We start from the raw sequence: 26,950 nt of genomic DNA on the forward strand, positions 1-26,950 counted from the left end.
GAAGACATTTACTGGCCCGTTAAGTTGGAAATCTTCACTCTCTTCTATACCTATAATCCTTAGGCTTGGTCTTCTCATTTTGCCCTGGATTTCCTGGATATTTTGGGTCAGGAGCTTTTTGCATTTTTCATTGTCTTTGACTATTGTATCAGTGCTTTCTATGGTATCCTCTGCGTCTGAGATTCTCTCTTCTATCTCTTGTATTCCGTTGCTGATGCTTGGAGCCATGACTCCTGACTTCTTTCCTAGGTTTTCCATGTCTCCCTTTGTGATTTCATTATTGTTTCTACCTCCTTCTTTAGATCCTGGATGGCTTTGTTTAATTCCTTCACCTGTTTTGTTGTGTTTTCCCTTAATTCTTCAAGGGCTTCTCCCTGTTTACTTGTGTTCTCCTGTATTTCTTAAAGGGGGTTATTTATGTCCTTCTTGAAGCCCTCCATGATACCCTCCATCAGCATCATGACCTGTGATTTTAAATCCAAATTTTGCTTTCCTGGTGTGTTGGGGTATCCAGGACTTGCTGTTGTGGGAGAATTGGGTTCGGATGGTGCCATATTACTTTGATTTCTGTTAGCAATGTTCCCACATTTGCCTTTTGCCATCTGGTTATCTCTGGTGTTAGTTGGGCCTGCTGTCACTGGCTGGTTCTTGCCCCTCCTGTGTGGCTGCAGGCCTATCTCAGCAACCCTGGGTGACCTGCTTTCCCCTGGCACAAATTACTGTGGTGCTACCGAGTTCCTGGGTGCAGGTGGAGTCCTGGTGGGGTGTGTCCCAAGCAATCCTCTACTCTGGTGAAACCTGCCTACCAATCTGTTACAGTCACAGAAGCAAAGATGGCGGCCGAGACCCACTCTCTTGTATTTGGGTATGTAGCCCTGTGGCCCGATCAACTCTGAATGCAGGCTGTGCTGGCTCTCTCTTCCGTGCTGGCTGCTGGGTGTATAGCTGGTTTGACATTGCAATTTTAATTATCATTTCCCTAAAGAGTTTTATAGATTTATTTACATTTATTTTTGGTGAATTTTTTGTTTTTATCTTTTACCCATGTTTTATTGGATAGTTTGTTTTATTTTTAAAAATATTTTATTTTTATTTTTGGGTAAGTTTGGGTAAGGGGATTGTGCAGGTGAATACTGCACAGCAGCCAGCAGAGGGCCTCAGAACCCTTGAAGCTGGAGTTGGTGGTGGTTGTGAGCCCCGTGAAGTGAGCACTGGGAACAACATTCAGACTCTCTGATCAGTATGGGATCTTAACTGATGAGCCATCTCTACAACCCCAGATGGCTTTCTTAATGTCGATATCTGACAATTTTAAAATATAGAAACTATTCCTTTGTGGGCTATTTGATTTAAAAATAGTAATATTTTTCAAGTTTTCAACTTGCTTTTATTTGCTTACTAAGGTCATTCAAGACTAGTGTTTTTGAAGAAGTACAAATGATCAATGTGTTTTCCTTTATGGGCTGCATTTTCAACATCTCCTATGTTGCTTTTTTCTTGTAAAATTACAATTTCTTGTAATTTTATGTTTTATTTGAGTATATCTTGAATGAGTTTTTGACTAACTTTGGGGGCCTTTTAACAAGCTCTGAAACTAAATCAAAAATGAATGTTTTCTTTGTTGCCATCTAGTACCACATGTCGAAAAGGCTTTCTCTCATTGAATTGCTTTTGCACCTTCATAAGGAGCATGCCAGCCGTCTCTACACTCATGTCCTTCAGAGTTCCCCATTGTGTTCCTTCAACACTGTGTGTAAGCCACACAGTCTTAGTGACTACCACTGTACAGTGTCTTAAGCCACATAATCTTGGTGACTACCAGTGTCTTGAAATTGGGTCGGCTTGGCCTGGAGAGATGGCTCAGTAGTTAAGAGCACTAACTGCTCTTCCAAAGGTCCTGAGTTCAAGTCCCAACAACAACATGATGGCTCACAACCATCTGTACAGCTACAGTGTACTCTATACATAAAAATGAATAAGTAAATCTTAAAAAAAAAAACAAACAAACAGGAACCTTATAAGAAAGGAAGGAAGGAATAAAGGAAAGAAGGAAATAAAGAAAAGAAGGAAATGAAAAGAAAAGATAGGAAGGAAGGAAGGAAAAGAAAGAAAGGAAGGAAGAAAAGAAAGAAAGAAAGAAAGAAAGAAAGAAAGAAAGAAAGAAAGAAAGAAAGAAAGAAAGGAAGGAAGGAAGGAAGGAAGGAAGGAAGGAAGGAAGGAAGGAAGGAAGGAAGGAAGGAAGGAAGGAGGGAGGGAGGGAGGGAGGGAGGGAGGAAGGAAAGAAAGAGGGTAGGTTTATCCCTACTTAGTTATTTTTTTTTTATGTTTTTTCTGGGTGGTTGTATTTATTTCTCATTTGCATAAATTTTATGTAATTTTATACATGCAAAATATCTTGTTAAGGTTTTAACTGATAGCATATCACACCTATAAAACACTTTGGGAAAGACAGAAATTCTAAAGCTTTGAATTCATGAACTGGATGTATCTCTTCACTGGCTGAGATTTCTTGATTTCTTCCCTCAGTGCTGTGTCCAGTGTTTTAGATTCACGCGTAAGTACCTGTATTTTGTATTCTGTGAACTGGTGAGCTCTCTTCTCACTTCTTGGAACTTCATTGTGAATACCTGTGGAGTCCCTATATGGCACTCGGGTTATCTCCACCTGAGGATGCTGTGTTCTTGCCTAGGGCGCTGCCCACAGCTCCAGGCACTCTGTCAAGGGAGGGAGTGTGGACATTCTTCCTTGGCTTTGATCCTAGAAAAGCATGGGCCTTCCTCACTAAGTAGAGTGTTAGCTCAAGTGTTTATGTGTTGTTTCATATTGAAGTTCTATTTCTGTTATATGAGAGTTCATCGTGAACAGGTGTTGAATTCTGTCATTTACAATGGTTGATGTGATTGTGTGATATATTTTTTCTGTGTCTATGTAGTGAATTTAGCAATTGATTTCAGACATTTCTAGAGTAAAGCCCACTTGGTCATAGTATAATTGCTGTGTATGTTGTTGAGCCCTATTTGCTAATAGTTTGCTGGGGACCTGTGTCTGCTGTACTCATGAAGGACATTAGTCCATTGTTCTCTTCTTTCTCCTCCTTTTTTCATCTCTAGAAAACTGATTTACCTGCTTAGATTTTTTTAAAAAAAATTATGTGTATGAGTGTTGTACCTACTTGTATGTGTACCACATGCATGTCCGGTGCCTAAAGAGGTCAGAAGAAGTTTCAGATACCATGGTGCTGGAATTACAGATGGTAGTGAGCAGTCACATGGATGCAGAGAACCATCCACAGGTCTTCTACAAGAACAGCATGGGCTTTGACCCACGAGCCATCTCTCCAACTCCTTTTCTACTTTGTTGAAACAAGGTCTCACTGTGTATCTCTGGCCTTTAACTCAACGTCTTGAAACCTCAGTCCCCTTGATGCTGGGAGGGCATATGTGTGAAACCATACCTAGCCCTTCTTTTTATTGCTCTCTTTGAGATAAATGAACAGGTATTTTACCTCCTAGAAAGCACCTTGTTAAGATGGTCTCCCTCCACATTTCCCCTCCCTACCTCAGCCTCCAGAGCGCTAGAATTACAGGCGGCTGGCGACTCTGTCCTATGCTTATTTCTTTAAACTGGTTGTAGAATTGTCCATCGAAACAATCTTGGTCAGGTTCATTTTCGAGAGCATTGAATTGAAACGACAGTTTAGTATCTATTTTGTGGATGTGCACACGTGGCAGGTCTTGTTGTCTCACTTTTGGCTTCACTGACTTTGCTTTCGTCACACTGCATCTTCTATGTCTGCGCTTGACTTTATTTGACTTCCTTGGGTTTTCTCTTGAGGTTTTCATCTTGGGATGAGAACATAAGTCATTTATTCGAGCCTTCTGTCTTCTATTGTATACAGATGATGTGTATATTTGTCTCCACACTGATTGGGCTATATTCCATAAACTTCAATGTTATTTTTATTTCAAGTCTTTGCATTTCTTATTTCCCTGCGGGCTTTATAAAGACTGAGGAGGCAATAGCTCCATGATAGAATAAACTCAGTCTCCAACACTGAAAACACATGAAACCTTAGACTTCATGATCAAGGATAGTTAGAATTGTGCTGTTGAGATTTTGAATGTATGGGATGTTTGGTTCCTGTTATTTTTCTGTTATTGATCTCTAGCTTGGTTTCATTGCAGTCAGGTAATATACAGCATAATTTCAACTCTATTAGGTTTCTTGAGCTTGTCTCTATTGCTTAGAATCTGAATGTCTTATCCATGCTTTGTAACACCTTTAAAATAATGCATTTCAGCCAATGGTGAGTGGAGTGATCTGAAAACACTGCCTGGATCCTTGTGGTAGATAGTATTGTTGATGTATTCTACATGCATGCCAATCTTTGTCTAGTTGTTCATTATGTTGTCGAGAGGGGACTGTCGAACTACAAATCAAAATCCAACTTCAACTGTAAATTTGTTTCTCTCAGTTCAGTCAAATTTTGCTTCCCATATTTTATGGCTTTCTTTTTGATGACTACAATGGTAAGATTGTTATTTTCTTAGTCCCTTTAATGTCCCTCTGCCTTTCTCCCCCTCCCACGTGTCTCACATTACATAACCCAATTTATAATTGGCTTGTGGCTTACCTTACATGGATCTCAAAGTTTTACATTTCCTGTCACCTGCTTCTCTCCCCCTCCCCCCAGCATCTCTCTCACCACGCTCACTCTGATAGCCACCTTGCCTTGCCTTCAGTGCCTTGCCTGTGCAGTGCTTTCAGCTTTAGGCATCCGTTCCATGGCCAATATGGTACAACATGCTTAAAATTTCCACCTTTAAGAAGCTTAGATGACAGGTCCATGACTTCCCAGCTACTCTGAACTACATTCATAACAAGTTCCAGACCAGCTTTGTCTATGCAATAAGAACTGTCACAAAGAAGCCACACACACACACACAAGTAAAGATACCCTCCAACATTACCTCCTGTGAGTGGTCTTACTGCTCTTGGTAAAAGACCCTCTGGCCTTGTGGAATTTCTGTGAGTCTGCACCTTAAGTTTGGAACACTGGTTGGTAATCAGCTACCTGTTGCTTCACTGCCTTTGCAGCAGAACTGTTGCCATGGTGATAAATATTGCTGTTAAGAAAATCAGCCTTTATCTGATGAGGATCTAACTTGATAGCCCGATTGATATCTCTCTCTCCAGAGGAAGAGACCTGTTGCTTTGAAATACATAGACATTTGTGCGTGTTTCCTGTGATGACTTATCAAGATAGAAGACACTGGGAGGACACAGAGCAGAACATGCTGTGGTGAGCAAGTCTCCTGCCTCCACTTGCCTTTAGTGATTTGTGTGTTACTTGTGTGTCTGCTTGGCATCCCTGCATACTGGATAAAGTAGAGCCAGGTTTTTAAAAGCCCTATCGAAAGGCAAGAGTGCCAAAACCAGACTAGGAGAAGGAGAAAAGATGAACTCAAGAGACAAAACTGTTTATAGCTGAGACAGTTTAGCCTCTGTAGATCTGGATTATGGACTGAAGCCTTGGGAAAGGCTCCACTTTATCTTCTCCTTCCCCCTCCATACCCACTTCTCTTACTCCCAAAGACTTCTCCAAAGCCCCGCTCAGACCTTTAAAGTACACCTCTCTCATTCCATCTGTACCCACTGATGAAGGATCAATTCCACAACCATCTAGGTTTCCAGTATTGTTGACCTTTGAATGTTAAAAATCACAAGGTTACATTTTTTTTGCAAGAACCTCCCCCATGCAGCTGCTGAAGTCTTGTTACTGCACATCCACCATTGCCCTCCAAATACGTTTCTCTCTCTCCACCTCTGCAAACACATTTGTTCTTTTTTTTAAAATTTAGATTTATTTTTGTTGCTACTTCATGACTATAATTTTGCTACTGTTATGAATCATAATGCAAATATTTGTGTTTTCTGATGGCCTTAAGCAGCCCCTGTGAGATGGTCATTTGACCAATGGGGGTATGACCCTCAGATTCAGAAATGCTGCTTTTGTACAATTATGTGTTTGTACCACGTGGTGCCCTGGAAGCCAGAAGAGGGTTTTGGCTCTGCTGAAACTGGAGTTGCAAATGGTTGTGAGCTGCTATGTGGGTGCTAGGAATCAAACCCAGGTCCACTTCAAGAACGAGTGCTCTTAAAGCCATCCCCCTGCCTCGACACATTCACTCTTCAGAGAAGGTCCCCAGGTTTCCCTGGAAACCCAACTTCACCGTGCAAACAATATGAGCATGTGTTTGTTTTAAACTTTGTATTATGCAGTTTGAAAATTAAATAAGGCAGTGTATACTAAAGGTTTTTAAATTTTCTAATTTCATGTATAATATAGCCTACTTTTGGAATTACTTGTGTTACCTGTGTGGTATACATAATTTATATACTTAATTAGTATGCATTACTGTGGAGTATTCAGTTTCCTTTAGAAGGGGAGCACCGTGTACTGATCACTGGACTTCACTCTTGCTAGGCAAGAGCTATATACCTCTGAGCTCTACTCCCAGGCCTATCTTGTCACTTATAAATATATTATCGCAGTTACAAATTATGACCATTCCTTTGTAATGCCACTTAAAATTTTAATTTTATATTTATGAAAGACACTTCAAACTAATGTGGTTTGTCATAAAGCTCTCTTCTCTCTAATCAACAGGGATAAGTTTTGTTGTTTATTTGTTCGTTGTTATTCCGTTTTCAAGACAGGGTTTTTCTGTGTCAGGGAGCCCTGGCTGCCCTGGACGCCCTGCACTTCACCCCGTCTCCGACATCCCGCACCCCTTCTTTTCACCCTGTAACTCATTTCCATTCTGAGTTTTGTGTTCACCATCCCTTTGTTTCTCTATGGGATCCCAGCAGAAAGTGTCCTCCAGGCACGGAACGCTCTCATTTATTTTTCACTCTAAAATGTCTTTTATATGTACGGTGTTTCGCATACATGCATATCTGTGTCACATGCATGTCTGGTGCCTGCAAAGGTCACCTGGAACTGGAGTTACAGATGGTTACGACGGGACGCGTGGCTGCTTGGCGTTGAACCTGAGGCGACAGAAAGAGCAGCCAGTGACCTGAACAGCTGGGCCATCTCCGCAGCCTCTGTTTCTGTTTTGGTCTGCTCTACAAATGGAATGCCATGGAATCATCCTGTCTGAATTTTATTAGTCTCCGTTATATAAAATTCACTCGTGCGAGCACGAGTAGCAGCTGTTTGTTTTCACTGTCGAATAATAGGGCCCTGCAGGCCATAGATCACAGTTTATGAATTCTCCTGTCTGATGAATATTTGGTCTGTGTCCAGGCTCTTGTTACTACAGATTGTTTTTTTTCTACAAACCTTTTTTTTCTGGCTGGATCCTGATAAGTGTTTCTCAGAGTTTCTCCAGGGCATGTATACATCAGAGGAAGGAGAATCATTAGCATATCCTAGATCAGGGGGACAACAAACTTTTCTCTGAAGGGCAAGATAGTAAATACTTAAACGAGGAAGGCTGTAGAATATACAGCAACTCGAATCTTCCATTTTAACATGAAAACATCCGTAGACAACACTGACTACAGTTGTATCCAATAAAACATTATTCAGGACCAGGGAGGTGACCCAGTAAAGTGCTGCCGCTCACGCGGGGAGGACCTGAATTTGGATTCAGTGAACATACTAAAAGCCAGGTGCAGAGACAGGGAAGCCCCTCAGGCTCCCTGGCCAGCTAGTCTCTATACAGATGGGCTTCAGTTTCAATGAGACTCTGTCCCAAAAGTAAGGTGGAGGAAGATTGAAGAAGACACCTGACCTCAACCTGTGGCCTACATGCACACACACGCACACATATGTAGGTACTTATTAAACACGTGTACATATAAACTTGGTTCACCTTAATCAAAAATCCAAGTGCTCTGTATTAAGCCTCAAACTCAGGACATATGGCTAACCCAGGTGCCTATTTAACATATCAATGTGGACCTGGCTGCCAGGTTCTCCCTGCATCCCTCAGTTCCTTCCTGTTACAGGGTATGGCTGACATAACCTGTCCCCCATCCTAAAATTCTCCAGCCCAGGACCTGAGCTGCCATCCCCCAGCTGCTCTTTCCTATATAACCCAGCCATTTTGGTCCGCAGGCCCTTTTTGTTCCTGTCCTTTACCTTCCTGGCCTCTTAGCCTCCTGGTCTGCTGGTCTCCCGGTCTCCCCTCGCCCCTCTCCTCACATGACCCCCGCTCAAGGTCATGTTCACTCTGCTCCCTCTTGAATGTCTCTGCCTCTGACTATATCTACAATAAACCTTCTCCCTTCCCATACCTAAGAGCAGTCATGTCCTTTCTTTTCTTATTTTTAGTTTTTCATTCAATCTGCGAGATTTGGTCATCTTAAACATGGCCCGCCAATCCTAATCTAGATGAAGCCTTATTAACTCTTTCTGCCTTTTTACCAGGAAATTCTTATGAGACTCCAATTAAATAGGTGTTGAAAATAGGTGTGTATGTAAAATTATTGCCAAAAATAATTCAATTAGTTGTGAGTAGGTATGGTGCATTGATGGGGAAACTTCTCTCAAAGGCACGCGCATTTGAACATCTGGTCTCTTGTTGGTACTGTCGTTTGAGAAGGTCATGGAACCTTTCAGAAGATGGAGGCTTGCTAGAGAGAGAGAACATCAGTAGCAGCGGGCTTTTGAGATTGTCTAATCTCACCTCACTTCTCCCTCACACTGCTTCCTGCTGTGGCTGAAAGATGTGATCAGCCAGCTTCCTGCTCCGGCTTCTGCTCGTCCAGCCCCAATCTGTGCCTTCCCTGCCTCTAGAGACCCTCCCTCCGGAAGGGCAAGCCACAATAAACTCTGCTTTCTCTAAGTTGATTCTAGTCCTGACATTTCATCACAGACTCAAGAAAGTAACCAATACAGTGTGCTAACCAAAACCCAGGATGTAGGAAAAGCCTTACGGAAAACCTATGCGTTATTAAGCTAATTTCAATATATAACTTTATAAAGCATTAATGGAATTGCCCTGCCTTGGTAGACAATTTGCTTCTAGAAGACAAAGGGTTTCTGAATGCAAAACACAGCACAAGGCATAAGAATATCTCCCTTCAGGTTGCTGGTCAAGAAAGTCCGTCCCAGAAGTCTCTAAGTGACACAGACGATTGCCATCAGCTTTATTTGTCTTTCCTAACTATACGGTGAAGCCCTACTGCTGAAGACTCCATGCTGTGGCTACAGGACAGAGAAAAACCATTCCCGAACTGACTGAGAAGCTTCCTCTGTGCTGGCTGGCTAGCTAGCTGAATGGCAGCAGAAGGTGCTATTCAGGCTGCTGGGAGAGAAAACACACTAGTGGCCTCACCCGGCACTGGACTCTATGCCCCTCACTCACCAGGCAAGATGTACCCACTGCTACCGTAGTTACACATTTGTGATGGAGTGACTGGTTGCTTTTTGACTGGATTTGAGGCCTGACCCACAGGAGAGATGTGATAGCTTGAATGAGAACAGCCTCCACAGGCTCACCCACAGGAGAGATGTGATAGCTTGAATGAGAACAGCCTCCACAGGCTCATCTGTTTGAACACTTGGCTCCATGGTCCCAGAGATCTGGGCCGCTATCAACCTTGGACAGAGAAGCTTCTTTATGCCATGGGCAGTAGTCAATGGAGAAATGCCGGACTAGTTAATGTGTTCAGAATAAGATTCTGAGTGCTCAGTCCCATATGGGGCATACATACCACATACCCCACCATGAATGCTCAGGGAATCTGTGTACGAAGAGGCAGAAGCATAAGAGCTGCAGGATGGGGAAAAGCACTGTGGAATGCAGTCTTCTAAGCACGGCACAGTGATTCCGTCTGTAAACCCGCAGCAGCTGTGGTTCCCTGCACACGGTCACGCCACATACTCAAGGCCTAGGTGCAGTGAATGATCTCCCGGCCCCCGCTCCTAGCTGAAGAGCTACTGACAGTTGATAGCTGCTTGGAGAAGGGGAGTTGTTACTTTCGGAGGATTATACTTTCGTTATGGAATGACTGATTGCTCTTTCATAGGCTTTGAGGCATGGTCTACAGGAGAGATGTGGTCCTTTGAATGAGAATGGCGCCCAAAGACTCAGGTGTGTCACCTGGTAGGAGCATTCCATGCACCAGTGGATGGCCCCACACCCTTGCAGATGTGGGCAGCACTAACTAAACTTACTAGATTATTTTTTAAAAAGAGATAAAATTGAGAAAGTGACCTGTTGGGAAAGATATGGGGGGAGTTGGAGGAGAAAATAGGCAATAGATGTCCCATTTCATCATATACAAGTAGGAAATTCTCAAACGAAAAATTAAAACCTTTTTAAAGAGTTCATTGGAGCCCCCACCCAGTGCCCCAAAGCCAGGCGAGCAGAGCAAGCCAGAGGCCACCCCCATCCCATGCCGTATGGCTCAAGCAAGTGGAGATGCCCGAGAAAACCCTCACCGGGTACCACATGGTACAGGCAGGGAGGGCATAGCACTCCTGAGATGACTCCAGACACCCAGAGGTCCTGGGTACCTCTAAGATAAGCAAGTAATTGGGGGAGAGATGGAAGAGAAAGAGAAGCAGGATATGTATAGTCCTGCAGTTGAAGGTCTGTTATCACCAAAGGCCAAGGGGACATCCCTGGTCTGAGCTGCTGCCTGGGGCTGTGTTGATGTCTGAGGGCTGTGCAGAACTGGCCCCACCCATCACCAGTCATCTGGCAGCATGGGGTCACTGGAGTGATGCCCCCCTCACCTTCATCCCTTGAGACCCCTGCAGCAGACTGGAGAGCTGGCCCCACCCCTCACCAGCTGCAGTACTTCAGAGAGTGGACTCTGTACCCCAACTGAGCAGCACAGCCCTGGTGGCAAGGGTAGATCAAGAGAGCTGGCCTTCTGCTTTTGATCAGCTAGCTGGGGCAGCGCAGGAGAGCTCAGTCTGGTGGTGTGGGTGTGGGAGAGCTAAAGGACTGGCCAGCTTAGCTACCACCCAGGACTCTAAGTTGACCTGTCCCAACATCTACCCCATGGACGAACTGCTGGAGCACATGAAGCAGGCGGTCCTGCGGATCCAGGCTGCAGAATCTCCATGACACAGGGCAATAGCAGGAGATCTGAGAGAAGTCCTGGTGAGGATCCAGTATTGATAGTGTAGCAGAAACCAGAGGCCTCGAACCAGACCAATGACTCGTTGAAACGCACATTTGCAAGTCAAGATGTGTGAACAAAGGGGTGTACTGTGTGACACACTGCACCTTCCACGATGGGATGTTTTTTGGTTGGGTTGAGTTTTTTGATATTTATTTTTCTTTTATTATTTGGAGAAGGTTGCAAGGGTGGAGGGTAGAATGGAGAGATGAGTGGGACTGGGGTGCAGGATGTGAAATTTGCAAAGAATCCATGAAAAGTTCTTTGGAATACATTTAATTATATTGTTTATCAGAAAGTAAAACAAATTTGCATATGAATGAGATTCTTTTTTTTTATAGAAATCAAATACTGGGTCTGGAGAGATGGCACAGTGATTAGGCACTTCCTGCTACCCAGAGGGCCTGTGTTTAGACCCCAGCACTCATGATGGGTAGCTCCCAACGGCCTGAAACCCCAGCTCCAGCTCCATGAGGATCTCACCTCTAGTCCCCAGGACACCTGCACACACATGCACATACCACCCACCCACCCCCCAACACACACACACACACACACACACACACACACACACACACGCATGATTTAAAATAATGAAAAGAAATCTCTAAAACGTCAAGTCTTGACTGACCCTGTGATACTTCAAGAAGGAACGTCTTCACTTTTCAGACTTGACCTGTCCTTTGATTCAGTGATTATCATTGTCAGATTGACACCTGGTATAAGTATATACTGCAAAATGACATGACTAACTCCAGGGCTTTTTCAGAAAGTATGAGGAATTGGTCCCTGATCTCAAGCCCACATGCATTTGCCAATATTTTCTAAATCTCTTATCAGCATCTCAAATAGTGCCTTTCCAAGCCAACCACGTTCACAGAATACAGTCAGCAATATTCACATACTAAAGGGAGGGAGAGAAAACAATTAAAGGTCTTCTTTTTTCTGTAATTTCTTTTTTTTAATGACAACAGAAAACTGCTATGAAAACGCTGCAGCTCCTAACGTGCAGTGCCCTTCGCTCTGGCGTTGCAGGCACCTTCCATTGGTGAACGCTGTGACAGCGTGTCCAATGAGAAGTGTGCCGGGTGTCCAGACTCAAAGCTGCTCTGCAAAGTTATCTCAGGTTCATTCATTTTGATTTCGCATTCTTTGTCTTTACAAATTCAGAAAGCTTTAGCTGTTGCCAGATTGTTGTTGTTGTTGTTGTTGTTGTTTGTCTATTTGCCATTCTACATTTAGGATTTGCACCTACCATTTAAGAGGCATTGATTTATATCACAGACTTCCCTATGACAATTGCATGGTAAGGCTACAGCATCTTCTTGCCCCATATCCCCTCAAAGACAGATGAGACTCACCTTTCCCACTCATGAATGACCATTTGGGAAGGAAGGGAGAATGGGTACACAGTTCCCCCAGTGACCCATGACCAAAGATAGAAGGGGCTAAAACGCTCTTACCTCGGCACTGGCTTACCTCACTGGAGCAGTTAATGTCACAGAAGCTACTGTGAAGTCACTGACAGGGTGTGTGACACAGAAATGTAAACAGAAGACAGAATTCTTTTGGAGTTATGTAACCTTTATTATTGAAACTGCCATTTCGGAAGCTGGAACTGGCTCACGGGTGTTTCTCTGAGGCCTGGTCTCTGTCGCTGCTTCCTGCTCTGGATCTTATTTAAATGGATTTGGCCTCAAGGATGATCTTCTCCATTGTATCAGAAATTATGGTATCACTGAACTCTAAATCCTTGCTTTTCTCCACCGTTGTCTCTACGTCATGCTTCTCCACCAACTTCGTCACAATGTCTACCCCTCCTCTATCACACGAGATGTCCCCTGGTTTTGAAGTAGGCCTTACTAGGAAACTCCTGAAAAAAGATCTAATCTTAGTAGCTCTCTTACTCACAGTCCCCGTGCTAGGTGGTGATCGGTTCTTCCTGGATTTGTGACCACTCCTGGACTCACTTTTGTAAGAGGAGCTGTGTCTCTTGCCCCTTAAGCTGCCGTGCCCTTTCCCCTTTTTGTCCTCTCTTGTTTTCCCATGGCTAGATGCAGACCTTTTGTCCTCTCTTGGTTTCCCATGGCTAGATGCAGACCGGTAGGAAGATGGCTTCCGGTTCTTGTCCTTGCCTGAACTGTGGTGACTCGCTCCTGTTCCTGGCCTGCGGTGATGGGAACTTTTCCTACTGCTACCCTTTCTGTCCTTTTCTCCCCGTCTCTCTCTCTTTTCCTTCTGTGTTTCGGAGCTGGTGTGGGAAACCTTCTGGCTCCCATCCCTTTCACACATGTAGCCTTCACTCTGCAAGGTTGACACGAGGGGAGCTTCAGGTTTATCCTCAGCAGGCCCCTTTGTCTTCATGCTGCCTGCAAATGCCACATTCAGGCTGGTGTCTGGGTAGCCACTAGCATCACCCTTTGCAGAAGGGGACTCTGAAGTAGAACTGGCAACTCCTGCCAAGACCACATCTATTCCTCCCGAGGTGATACTTGTAGCAACTGCTATGGTCTTGCTGGATTCACTTCCTACTTGTTCTTTGCCAGCTGTTCCTGCCATGGCTACCTGGCCTGAACCTGGAGACTTGGTTGTTGTTGCTGCCATGCTTATGACACCTGAGGTCGGTCTTGTAGCTGTCCCCGCTTTTGCCATACCTGCCGAGGGGGCTGTTACTGCTGCCGCTATGGTGCCACCTGCTGCCCTTGCCGCCCCTGCTGTCCCTGCTGTCCCTGCTGCCCCTGCTGCAACCATTGTGCCACCTGCTGCCCCTGCTGCCCCTGCTGTCCCTGCTGTCCCTGCTGTCCCTGCTGCAGCCATTGTGCTACCTGTTGCCCTTGCTGCCCCTGCTGCCCCTGCTGTTCCTGCTGTCCCTGCTGCTGCCATTGTGCCACCTGCTGCTCCTGCTGCCCCTGCTGCCCCTGCTGCCCCTCCAGCCTCTGCTGCCTCTGCTGTCCTTGGTTTGGCAGGTCCTGGGGTAAGAGCGACTGCGGCAGCCGGTTGTGTTCTCTCTCCTCCTGCAAATGCAGCAGAAGTGGCTTCTGACACTTCTTGGGATGTTTGAAACCTAGAATCCTGATCTCCTTCTTTTTGGCTCTCTGAGACCTGTGCCAAAGGGAGAAGAAACAGTAAGACAGTGGTAACAGGGAGGCCAGAGTGCTCAGTTCTTCTCTCATGCTGGAGCTCAAACCCAGGGGCTTCTTATTAAAACTGTATCTGAATTCCCATGACAAGATCTCTCCCACTGCACTGCAGTCAATGGCCACTTAGACTCAGCTGTGCAATTCTAGGGCAAAAGGAAACACTGTTGCAGAATGTATTTTCCATATTTGTGTTTGTCTTTGCAGGACACATTTCTACAAATGGAATTGTTGGCTCAAGGGAATACACTTGACATATTGAAGGCCTTGAAACTAGTTGTCCATGTGCACACATGGGATTGTGCTTATTGAAACACACACACACACACACACACACACACACACACACACACGGTACAGGGTAGTAGATCCTGGCTCAAGGAAGGGAAGCAGAAAGTGTTCCACACTAAAAAACTGATTTCAGAAATAGATTAGTGGCTACCAGGATCTGGGCAGGCTACTGGGAACCAGGAACATAGAGAATATAACTAATAGATAAGAGGAATAACTTCCTATTTCCTATATTCTATAGATGTCTATGTTTGACAGTCATTAATCTTATCTAAATAACAAGAGGATTTTGAATATTCTCAGCACAAGGAAAGAACCAATATCTGGGGTGATAAACATAACCAATCACCCAAATTTGATCATTACATATTAGATACCAGTATCAATGCCACACTATATCATATTAATATGTATAATTAAATACATTAATCAAAATTAAAAATCATTTTGGTCAGCTGTGGAGGCACCTGCCAGCAACCTCTACATTTGAGAGACTAAGTCAGGAGGATGGCTAATCCAAGGCCAGCCTCAGCTACATAGTGAGTTGAGTTTCAGGCCAGGCTGGACTACATCTTAAGAACTTGCACCCAACAGAAGAGAATACATATATCTGCTTCATTTTATATATTACATAATATATAATACTATTCCATAACGGTGGTAACACATTTCCCAGGTGGGCCTACGAACGCCCTACCTAACTCTCTGTGGGGCCTGCTGAGATGCTCCCCAAAGCTCCCCACACTGAGTCGTTAGAAACTTACGAGTGTGCTTTTGGTGTCAGTGCTTGTGTCGCCAGTGGGAAGCGTTGGGTTACTGGTGCAATTGTTCACCGGTGGCCTCAGGAGATAGACGAGCTTTTCCCAATAACAAAAGAGGTCTTCTCGGGCGTCAGAAGAGGGACACAGCTGCAGGTAAAAAGTACGGCCGGTGGCAAGCTTCAGACGCAGCTGCTGTTTCTCGTGATCATGAATGGAGATCTTGACAAACTTCAAAGGAAGCAGCCTGGTGAGCTCTAAATTCTTCAAAGGCTTGCAGCCTCTCCCCTTGATGAACCGGGCCCGTTTGGTATGTTCTTCACAGACTTTAGCTGGTCGGGCCAGCAACATGACATCAGGTAGTGGAAGGACAGGGCTGGTAGATGCGATGCACACAGTCACCATTCGGACACGGTTGTGAACATCAATCACCTCTCCTTTTTTGCTAATCTGGATAAAGTCGCTCTCAAACATCGGTGCATACTTGAAAATGTCATACTCTCCTCCCTTGTACAGCTGTCGTTGTAGGTTTCCCATGGAGGTGTTGAACACGCCCATGGATCGGTAACTGTGGGCAGTGTAGTAAGGTAGCAAACAATCACTGCTCCCGGTTCTCTTCATCCCAGGCATCTCTGCCAGCCGCAAATCGTGTTCCCAAGAAAGGGAGGGAGTGAGGGCAATTGCCCATCTCCCAGCAAGGTTTCTGCCCACATGCGCTCACACAGGCACAGTTATCCTCTGCCGTCCTTTGTGACCTGTCACCAGCACACACACAACCCTTTGTCCAGCCCTCTAAGCAGTCACCCCTCAAATCAGACCCACAGCCTCCTCCATACCCCAGCCAGCTGCCAGAGTACAGGTGTGGGTGTTCTGGGCATTTCGGAAACCAGACTGTTGGAATGCCTAAGTTATGAGCCGTTCTGCTCTTGTCAGCATCTAAGACGGGTACTTCAGCTCTATTGTTAGTCCGATTACAGATGCTCTTCCCAGGACTGTCTTCCTTTTCGCTTCACCTGAACGACATCCTGGGGATAGAATTCTCGTGGTGGGGGTGTGGTTCGCTAGTGGCAGGACCCCATGTGGATTCTCCTCCGCCAAGACCTCAGTGTGTAACAGCACAGTCTGGGCAGGCTTTCCACGGTTGTTAAAGGAATGGTCCCCAGCAGTTCCTGTGACGTATCAAGGCTGGAGTTTTATCAATACAGTTGGGATCTCTTCAGCCTTTCTTGGTCACTTTTCCATCTGGAGAAAGTTAATTTTTCTCAAAGCAGTAAGTTACAACAGGAAACCAAGGCTGCAGATTCTTGCTTGGGGTCAGGGTTCAGCGCCAGATCCTAAGCCAGTCTTGGGGGCTGCTGCCAGAGCTTTTCTCCGTGCCGGGCTGTGGACTGTCCAACCCCAGCTCTTCACACATAGAGGAGCAGCTTGAGGGTCAACAGCGTGTGGGCTTGGGTGTTACTAGGAACAGCATGGACTCAGAGGTGACTGAACCACTGTAGGATTCCCCGCATTTCGTGCCTTCTACCTCAGCCCCGTGCCTACCTCATAAACCACTGACGTTTGGGTTCTTGGAATAGTTTTTCAGAGATATTGTAGCAAATGTATCTTTCTTCCCTTGGCAGAAGGTCATAAAGCTGAAATCCCCCTCCTCCAGTTAGAAAAGTACTTCTGAAGTAAACCTGCACCCACCTACCCGCCACCCTACCCCTCAGTAATGACTGTGTAGTGATCTTGAAATAAACTCCAGCCACAGAATGAGTTATGTTCTGCCCTCACGGTCACCTTAGTATGGAGTGCTCCAGAGCTTCTCAGTAAACGTGGACCTGGACCCACTGAGGCTGACTCTCCCACGCGGTTATGCCACGAAGATCTCACCAACAAGCACTTTGTTCATTACCAATAAGGGAAGGGAATGGAAAGGAAAAAGCAAAGTTGTTTACCACAGAAGAACTAAAATATTTTTCCTAGGGATATTGAGTTACTTCTCCAGAAAGAGTGGCAAAGTGACTTGTAAGGGGCTAATGATTAGGATTCCATAATATCAGATATTATTGCCTAAGAAATAAGTCACTAGATTCTCTTTCACTCCTTATTCACTTTCTGTTGTTTAACCCTGTCTCCATATAGTGTACATTATAGATTCTACCATTCATATTATAAAGTATATATTCTCCCAAGTCCATCACAGATGTATTACTAAAATGGGAGATTTGCCTAGCATGTATGAAACTGAGTTGGATCTCTAGCACTGAACATTTTTATTATTTCCTTTTTGATTGAGACATGGCTGGTCAGACAACGCAGTAGATAAAGGCTGCTGTTGCTAAAACTGGTGACCTGAGTCAGATCCCAGGAACCCACATGATGGAAGGAGAGAACTATCTGGTAGAGGTTGCCCTCTGACCTCCACACATTCATCATGGTGTATACACACACACACCACATATCACACACACACACACACCACATACCACACACACACTCACACACACCACATACCACACACACACACACATACACACACACCACATACCACACACACACACACTCACACACACCACATACCACACACACACACACCACATACCACACACACACACTCACACACACCACATACCACATACACACACACCACATACCACACACACACACACCACATACCACACACACTCACACACACCACATACCATACACACATACACAGACACACACCACATACCATACACAGACATACACCACATACCATACACACACACCACATACCACACACACACACACACACACATACCACATACCATACACACACACACCACATACCACACACACACACACACACCACATACCATACACAGACACACACACACACCACATGCCACACACACATCACATATCATACACACATACACACACCACATACCACACACACACACACACACCACATACCACACACACACACACACCACATATCACACACACACACACACACATACACACACACATACCACATACCACACACACACCACATACCACACACACACACACACCACATACCACACATACACATACCATATACCACACACACACACACTACATACCACACACACACACACACACACAACATACCACACAACATACACACACACACACACACACACCACATACCACACAATACACACACACACACTCTAAAGACTTTAAAACTGAGATAAATCATAGTAATATTGAGAGTTTAACTGTGAACCAAGCATGGTCAAAATCAGTTTATGTTAAGAAAAGATTTTTCTTCATAATATTCTTATAAAATGTAGGTCTAACTATCATTCTTATTGTATGGGGGTGGGGATGGGGTGACATCAAGGCTCAGAGAAATTTAGACAACTTCACTAAGATCACAAGGGAATGAAAGAAATGAAAGTCCCCAGTCATACAATGGTTAAAATTATACCAGATTTGGTCGTACTGGTGAAAGGTTAAATATAAGCAGTATGCAGCATAAATGTCCCTAGGAGTGCTACCAGGGAGAACTGAAGACAGCTCAGCAAGACCTGGCTTTGGGTTTCTATGGGATTCCTGAGTGTGCAGAAATTAGTGTTTCAGCATCTATGTGTACTTCTTGGGCTTTTTCCCCCTTTGGATCTTTTCCTTGTTTGGTTGTTTTGCCATACTTTAATCTGTTCATTTTTATTTATCTTATTTTATCATTCTTTACATGTCTATTTATTTTTTAATGAGGGACAGAAAGAGCTGATCTGAATGGGAGGGGAGGGGGCAGGGGCTGGGAGGGATGGGAAACCATAATCAGAATATATCGTATGAATAAAATCTATCTTCAATAAAAGAAAAAAGAAGGATAAGAAGGTCGAGGAAAGGGAGGATAGGAGGAGAAGGAGGAGGGGGAAGAAGAGAAGGCGAGGGAGGAGAAAGAGGAAGAGGAAAAAACCTTTGAGCAAAGGGATAAAGAGGGTCAAGGGAAAGCCAGGCAGGAGCCAAGCTTGAGGAAGAACTTCCTGGAGGCACAGTGAGAAACCACAGCCACACAGAAGAACGTGCTTGGCATGCTTAAGGAAACTCCGAGGAGCCTGGGGCCAGGAATGGAGCATAGCTGGGACACGGGGTTGGAGTTGAAGTCAGGAGTCAGATAGTCATAGGACTGCCAGACTGCCAGGAAGGACGGCCTGCATCTGCTGCAGCCTCAGCATGTTCCTTCCTACGCAGGCAAAGCTGGGTCACTGTATGCTGCAGAAGGCCTTCAGGATGAGCCGTCGTGAAGCCAGTGAGTGGGTTTACTAAGTAGTTAGGAAGTCACATAGGAAAAGGGCAGTGGACAAACCACTGCCCGGGTGTAGACCCTCTGGCTTTTCAAGATTGAGCCCTGCTTGGGTGAGCATTATAATCATCATGTCTGGGGTCCTGCGGCTTTCTAAGTTTAATTCCCAAGGCACACAATTACACGAGTTAATAATTAAGCAAAGACTAATACTTAAGCAAAGCTTAATATCTATTGAAATTCTAAAAATACGTGAGCTGGTAAGCATCTTTTACAAAAACTCTTACGTGTGTGTGGGCCAGTTTGCCACACTGTGTGTAGAGGCCAAGGACAACTTGCAGAACTCGGCTTTTTCCTTGTATCCTGCTAGGTGGACGTATTTTGTTTCACTGTGCCTAGAACCTACACAAAAAGCAGTAATAGTTCTGGTTTTCAAATGTTCAAGACCTGTAAAACAGCATCCTTAGAACAACAGTGACTCAAGCATAGATACAAGAAATAGCTTCATTCAGACCTCACGCTTGCACAAAATTCCATAGCGTGAGAATGAAAATCCAAATTCATACTTAAATTAACTCCCTGAATTTTAAAGCTGTGTGAAAATGTCCTCTCTCTTGCAGAGCTGAAAATCAAACAGTTGGCCCAGCATTGAGGTACATGTGTTGATTGCCCACCGTGTTGTGCCCGTCACTCTGCCAAGAGCGTACAGGTTGTCAAAACACATTTCAGGAAGTGTGAACCATGACTCTCAGGCAAGCATAGGCATCAGTGTAATTCACTAATGGGGGAACGTTCTGGATGTTGAAGCTGGTTCAGGTGAGAATTAGAAAAAGACACCAGCATTAGAGAAAAGAATTTAGAGTGCTGTTGCTAGGTTAGAGAGAAAAACCAGTTGATTGTCTCCAGCGCACTGAAACCATGAGCCTTGAGGTTGCCATTTCTGCTGAGTGAAAATCATTTGTGTCTCTTGAATGAAGGTCTACAGGTTATTAAGGAACTTCACAGAACTGAAGCTTCAGTCAGTAATGTATAGCCTTCACAGAAGGTTGAAGTGTGAAGGCTTGGACAAGTTATAAATATGACACAGATTATTGGGTTGTACATTTTCACTGGTTCAACTTTTTGGCATGTGAGACATATTGTACTAATGTGTTAAAAATAATAGCTGCTGGTATATGTTTTTACCTTAACTAAATAATTTATACCTGTAGTCCCTAAACTTAGTGTGTCTTTCCAATCCCACCCGTCTGTGTGAATGTGTGTGTGTTTTGTATCTGCACATATGTCCATATACGATATGTGTACTTAGGGTATATGTGCACTCATGTAAGTAAATGTGGGCACACATATGTTCTTGCATCCATGTGGAGGTCATAGGACAACCCAGCTCCCCCAGTTTACACAGAAAGCACCTTTCCCTGCTGAGCCCTCTCCCTGGCCACTAATGTTATTCTTAATAAATCATGTTATTCTAAAAAAGGGTAATAGAATTCAATCCTTAAGTAATCAGTGCAATACCATCATTTTCATCCATTCTATGGGATAATATAAGCTTCAGGGTGGGAGTGTTAAATAACAGTTTAATAAGTTACAGTAAGTGCACACTGTCTACTCTGCATGTTTTTAATGTACTTTTTCTTTAAAAGGAACCTGGTGGCACACATACGGGTTATAATCTATCCTCAGAGTCTATAAGCTGCAGAACATTCACAAAAAAAAAAAAAAAAAAAAAAAAAAAAACAAGAAAAAGAGGGAGGCAGATAGACAAATGACAGAGTAATCGTGGATGATTGAGCAGATGTATCTAATATTTATCACTGCTTAAAACCAACAATAACTTTTTGTAAGGAAATTCCTTGTCTAAAATCCCTTATCCATATGTTTTAAATTTGGCTAAGGTATAAGCAAGGTGAAGAAAGGGAGACAAAACCGTACGTAGCATGTTGAGTATGGACATGCATAGCTATAGACAACTGGATTCTGAACATTGACTGTGCAAAGAGGTTACAGATCAATAGAGCTTATTCCCCATTAGTATTTTGAACAGTGGGTAGAGAGGCTGCTATATATAGCCTTTTCAATGAGTCTGCAGCCTGGGGAGGAGGGAGGAGATGTTGTGGGCTAGGCAGGATGTGAAGGTGGGGAGATTTCCATACTATACACAATGCACACCTACTGGGTAAACCCCAGGCCTAAAATATAATCCACAGTACTTTCATCGTGGGCGCTGCAGGGTGGGGTAGGGTGAGCAGCACTTTGCCTGGGCACTAGGACTTGAGGAAGCCGGCTTGATTCTGCATAGCCTTTGTGCTGTCTGGAAAGACCACGGGGTACCTAAATCTTCCCCCAGGGTCAGCATGCAAATCAGCTCGCTCCCGTCATGCCCGGCTGAGAGGAAAGAAGCTGGTATACCAGAGCAGGCAGCTGATGGAAAGAATTGTAATGCTCAATATTATGTCTCCCTCCTCTTCCTTCCTTCTGCCCTGCTAGTCTTACTCAGCTGTCCTCTCAACCAAAACTCTTCCCTGATCATGAGTTTTAGGACTAGTCCCTGAATTTCTTACTGTGCTCTATTTAGGCAATGTAAGATAGTCCATCCAAAGTCATACATCTGTCTACTTGGCATTAAAACTGAAGAAGACTGCAGATAAATACACACACACACACACACACACACACACACACCATATCACATTAGAGACTGTTGTGTCAAGAAGCGTTCATGAACCCCAAAAGACCACCAAGGAGTCGTTTCTGATGCATTCATATTAGGGTCTCTCTATTACAAAGCTCTGGCTTGGGGTCTCTTCCAACCTAGCCCTGACACACAACAGGATCAGAAGGTGGAGCAGCCTCAAGCCCTCATCAGGACAAGGTTTTATAGGAAATGGAAGCCAGTGAAGGGGGGGTCTAGCCTGGCAAGCCTCTAACAGAATGACTATTGTAAACTGGCAGGTGAGTGCCCGGAAGCAAGGCTGTGAACAGTCCCAAGCGGCTGGAAAGGACATCTGAAACAATCAGACTGAACTTTGATTAACTCTTGCTAGGCAATGGCTAGGGAGTAACTCTGGGGTACGGGCCAAGGACAAGGACAAGGTCCTTCCTGGTACTTGGGTGCAGCTTGGGTGCAGCTGCAGGTCAAGTTCTCAGGGTTTTTCATTTTAGATGGAGGCCAGCCAGGCGGTGATGGCACATGCCTTTAATCCCAGCACTTGGGAGGCAGAAGCAGGCCGGATTTCTGAGTTCGAGGCCAGCCTGGTCTACAGAGTGAATTCCAGGACAGCCAGGGCTACACAAAGAAACCCTGTCACAAAAAACAAACAACAACAACAAACAAAAACAAAAACAAACAAAAAAACAAAAAGAAAATGGACAGTCCCAAGATGGAGTAAATTTGTCCTCTCAAGATAAAATAAGCTATCAAGAGGTTAGAGATGTGACCAAGTAAATAACTCTGGAAAAAAAAAATCAGAAAATGTAAAACATTATCTCTGAAAAGTGAGGCTAGAAGTGACTTTAAATTTCATTTACTGACTTGATTATTATATCAGAAATATGAAACACTTGTAACTATATTTGTATTTAGATTTTGTTTTCCATCTTTATTTTTAATTTACATGTATAGGTGTTTTACCTCTACGTATGTCTATGCACTACATGCATGCAATACCCTCAGACACCAGTAGAGGAAACTGAATTTCCTGGGACTGTAGTAACAGACTGCTGTGAGCCACCATTGAATGAAACCAGGGAACTGAACCTGGGCTCTCCGAAAAAGCAGCCATTGCTCTTCATAGATAAGCTAGCTCTCCCGCTCCACTTAGATTTATATGGTGGGCACAGTTTTAATCCCAGCATTATGGAGGCAAAAGCTGAAGCATTGCTGTGACTTCCCAGCTTTGTCAACATAGTGAGTTCTAAACCAGCCAGGATTCCATACTGAGATTCTGTCTCAGAAAATAGAATAAAATAAATAGTTTTAACTTAAAAAAAAAACAACCCTTAATTCTAAGCTTCCTGGTCATTTCAGCTATCACTAACAACAACTTCTCTACCGTCTGAATCTCCTTTTCCACTTCTTCCTCCCTCTTCTCCTTCTCCTTCTCCTCCTTCTCCTTTTTCTTCGTCCTCCTCCTCCTCGTCCTCCTCTTCTCTCTCCTCCTCCACCTCCTTCTCTTCTTCTTTATTCTATTCATATGTCTGCATACCTATATGAAAATATGCCATATGTGTGTGAATGCTCGTGGAGGCTGAAAGAGGTATTGGATCCCCTGGAGGTGGGGTTACCAGTGGCCATGAGCTGCCTGATATATGTCTGGGAATGGAAGTCAGATCTGCTGGATGCCCCATCACGGACCTCTAGTCAAACTGAAATTCTCTGACACTTTATTCTTTTAAGTCAGAAATTTAAATATTCTAACATTATTTTAATTTATGTACATCGAAAAGATGTATCTACCATTCTGATTCCATTTGGTAGAAATGTGCTATGTAAATTTTCTAACATTGAAGTGTGTGTGTGTTTGTGTGTGTGCACACATGTGTGTGTGCATGCATGTATGTGTATGAGCACTCTGGTGTTCTTTAGAGAATTACCCCTCCCCACCCTCAACCCAGACAGCTGGATAGAGTCGACTCCTACTGCACCTCTAATCCAGGAAGATTTAGAATTTTATAACCAAATTCTATTGCCTTGGCTGGATTGACCATGGTTGTAGAGTCCACTGAAATCCAACATAAATCCAACGTAATTCAAATATCAGGTCCATCCAGACAGCAAAAATTCATTGTAATCCAGCCACTGCTGATGGATCAGGCCACAGAACAGACTTGGAAGGTGAACCACGACCCTGAAGGGAGTTGTATAGCATATTTAAAGGATGAAACCATAAACAGATGGGGAGCTAAGTAAACTGTAGCACTGTCCAGTGGGTCCTGGCATAAGGGATTGAGCAAGGGAGTTTCCATCCATCAGGATAGGAGTTAGTTCCTGAGCCCAGGAACTTAGTTTGACCCTGCCAGCAAGATGGAGGAGTCTCTGTTTCCTTATATTAGAAACTTTTCATCTATTGGGAAGGTCTCAGCTACCCTATGGCCTGGGACCTTGAAATTAGTTTCTCCTTATGATTAAATGGGAGTCTGAAAACGAACTGGTAGTACTCAGAGTAATTTTCTTTTGCTTGATCCCAATACAAGCACACTCCCCAAGCTAAGCCAAGGACTGGAGGAAGATACTAGTGTTACCGAACCAAGTGGATAGGGGCCTTTCGCTCTGCCCAGGTAAAAGTCACAGGTAGTCACGGAGAAGCACTTGAGGACCAGGTCTTGAGCAGCTCTTGTACCCTTGGCATTTGACAGCAGCAGGCAGGTGGGAGCAGCAGCCGGTGGCACTCTCTACTGTCACAGCTCCCACGCAGACCTCTGGGAGTAAGATCCTTAGCTCTACAGAACTGACAGTTCTCCTTAGAAGTCAGGATTTCTCAGCTCTTAGAAGTGATCAGTATTACAGTTTACAGGCGTGGCCTATGCAAGACACTGACCTTAAAGGCATGAGAGGCCCCTGGAGTCCTTTCAGTAACTTGAGCCTGCAGTCTCTCTTCTCTGGCCCTCTGCCCATCGGCAGGCAGCCTCAGCTCTCTTCTATATTCATACTTTGTCTGTCCCGCTTCCTCCTGCCCAGGAAAGTCCCTCAAATGGTCAGCCCCTTCATGTGGCTTCCATCCTTCTCACAGTTGCCACCACCTGGGAGGCAGCTGCTGCTGCTCCTTCACACTGCTGCCGCCGTCCATCCATCGGTCTTGTGGTTCTCTCCCTTCTTCAGCTGTGGAGCCTGTCAGTTCTGCACCCGGAAGCTACTCTGAGGCTGCAGCTGCTGTTGCCCTGCAGCCTTCCCCACCGTTGCTGCTCCACTGCCTACAGCATCTTTCTTCACTTTGCTAGCTCAGCTCAAGGCAGTTCTGTAGAAGTGGTCAAGAAAAGACCACTGCAAAGAAACCATTGCGGGGCCTAGTGTTGCAGCAGCAAGGAGAGCAAGCAACCTGTGGGGGTGGGGGGAGGGGATGCAGCGCTGCTCACCAGTCCACTCTCCAAGTGAGGTTAGGAGCTTATTTATATAGCTAAAGATGGGTGTTTGAACCAACTTCAGCAAATTTCCCATGCAGATGAAGGCTTGGGTTGGCAACAATCGCAGCACCATCCCCTTGGTCCCAGCTGCAGCACTAGGCCACTGTGGTCAGCGCTTTCCCTCCCTGGCCTAGGTAGAACGGGTTAAGAACCATCTAGCAGTCACCACGGCTTGGGATATAGCAGACAAAACAGAACAAAATAAAACAAACCATGGTACAAAGTGAACATCCATGTCTGGAGCTCCACCTCCAAGAACCAGTGCAAGCAGCTCTGTGTGCAGGGTGGTTTCTGCCAGGTAGGTCCTGGCATCTGTACAGGATCAGAACAGCTGGCGCTGGCAGCAGAGCAGACCAGGTGGGTATTTAACGGATGCTCTTTTTGCTCAGGGCAGCTAGAGAAAGAGCAACAGTTGCAAATTAAGAAGTTGAGTTGCTATAAAGTGAATGCAGATGAATGCAAGCACGTAAAATGAAGGGGAATGAAAAAAATGAAAAGGAGATAAAGAAAAATGTAGACATGCTTGCAATGAGAACGTCAAGGGCATATGATTAGCACCAGCAGTGATGTTAAGAGTGTTGTTACAATGCTTAGCCTCTACCTAGTGTCCCACAGTGAGTGAGTGTCCTGCCTCATTGTATCACTGGGACTCATTTCCTCTTTAATTAAAAAGTAACTTTCCAAAGCAATGTACAAAGTAGTGGTCTCCACTGACATTTCCACCCCTGCTGGTTCTTATTCATGCCTTTCTCCCATCCTCCTACACCCCGTGTTTCTTGACGGTCCCTTTGGCCACCTCCCCCAGTAGCCACCTGCTGCCGTCCTGTCACGTGTGTTCATCCCCCTCCTTCTAGACCTTTTCTTCATGGCTCCCTCTCCTTCAGACCCGCACCCCTCATAACTCCCCCGACACACACTCACCCCTCATAACTCCCCCGACACACACTTGCATTTAAATCTAGGATCCACTTATGAGTAAAATAACCTGTGCCATTTGTTTTTTGTTTTTTTTTAAAAGGGAAATAAAAACACTTTATGATAAAATTAAAGATTTACGTGGAAAATATTTCAGATAAACACGGTAAAATTGAAATTTTTCATGGAAAATTAAAGTGGTAGACATGTAAAACATTGCTAAATTAATTGAAATATGAGATAGAAACATTTTATGATAGTATTGAAGATTTACATTGAAAATATTTCTGATAAAATTGTAGAAAAATGTA

The 26,950-nt window shown here is 44.5% G+C and overlaps 2 protein-coding genes across 3 annotated transcripts in view; one reads left to right on the forward strand and one right to left on the reverse strand.

Moving 5' to 3' along the window:
• Itk (IL2 inducible T cell kinase) overlaps positions 1-26,950 on the forward strand; it is a 116,463-nt gene that overhangs the window by 12,650 nt on the left and 76,863 nt on the right. The gene's annotated exons all lie outside the window — the stretch shown is intronic.
• On the reverse strand, positions 12,740-25,431 carry Garin3 (golgi associated RAB2B interactor family member 3). Of its 2 annotated transcripts, none has more exons than XM_052194775.1 (3): positions 25,142-25,431; positions 15,341-17,218; positions 12,740-14,250 (listed from the first exon to the last, which is right to left on the reverse strand). In XM_052194775.1, exons 2-3 carry the CDS (start codon positions 15,962-15,964, stop codon positions 12,829-12,831), a joined length of 2,046 nt encoding a protein of 681 aa, XP_052050735.1. In that variant the 5' UTR covers positions 15,965-17,218; positions 25,142-25,431; the 3' UTR covers positions 12,740-12,828. The 2 variants fall into 2 exon arrangements, with proteins under 2 accessions (XP_052050735.1, XP_052050734.1); XM_052194774.1 differs by lacking the exon at positions 25,142-25,431 and adding an exon at positions 19,889-21,226.

Source organism: Apodemus sylvaticus, chromosome 10, assembly GCF_947179515.1.
Source record: "Apodemus sylvaticus chromosome 10, mApoSyl1.1, whole genome shotgun sequence".
Classification (NCBI taxonomy): Eukaryota; Metazoa; Chordata; class Mammalia; order Rodentia; family Muridae; genus Apodemus; species Apodemus sylvaticus.

Excerpts from the sequence above, each read along its gene's own strand:
- Garin3 (XM_052194775.1), bottom strand. The coding sequence starts at position 15,964 with ATGCCTGGGATGAAGAGAACCGGGAGCAGTGATTGTTTGCTACCTTAC. Across the intron at positions 14,251-15,340 it reads CTGACACCAAAAGCACACTC|GTCTCAGAGAGCCAAAAAGA; the intron begins GTAAGTTTCTAA and ends CCTTTGGCACAG.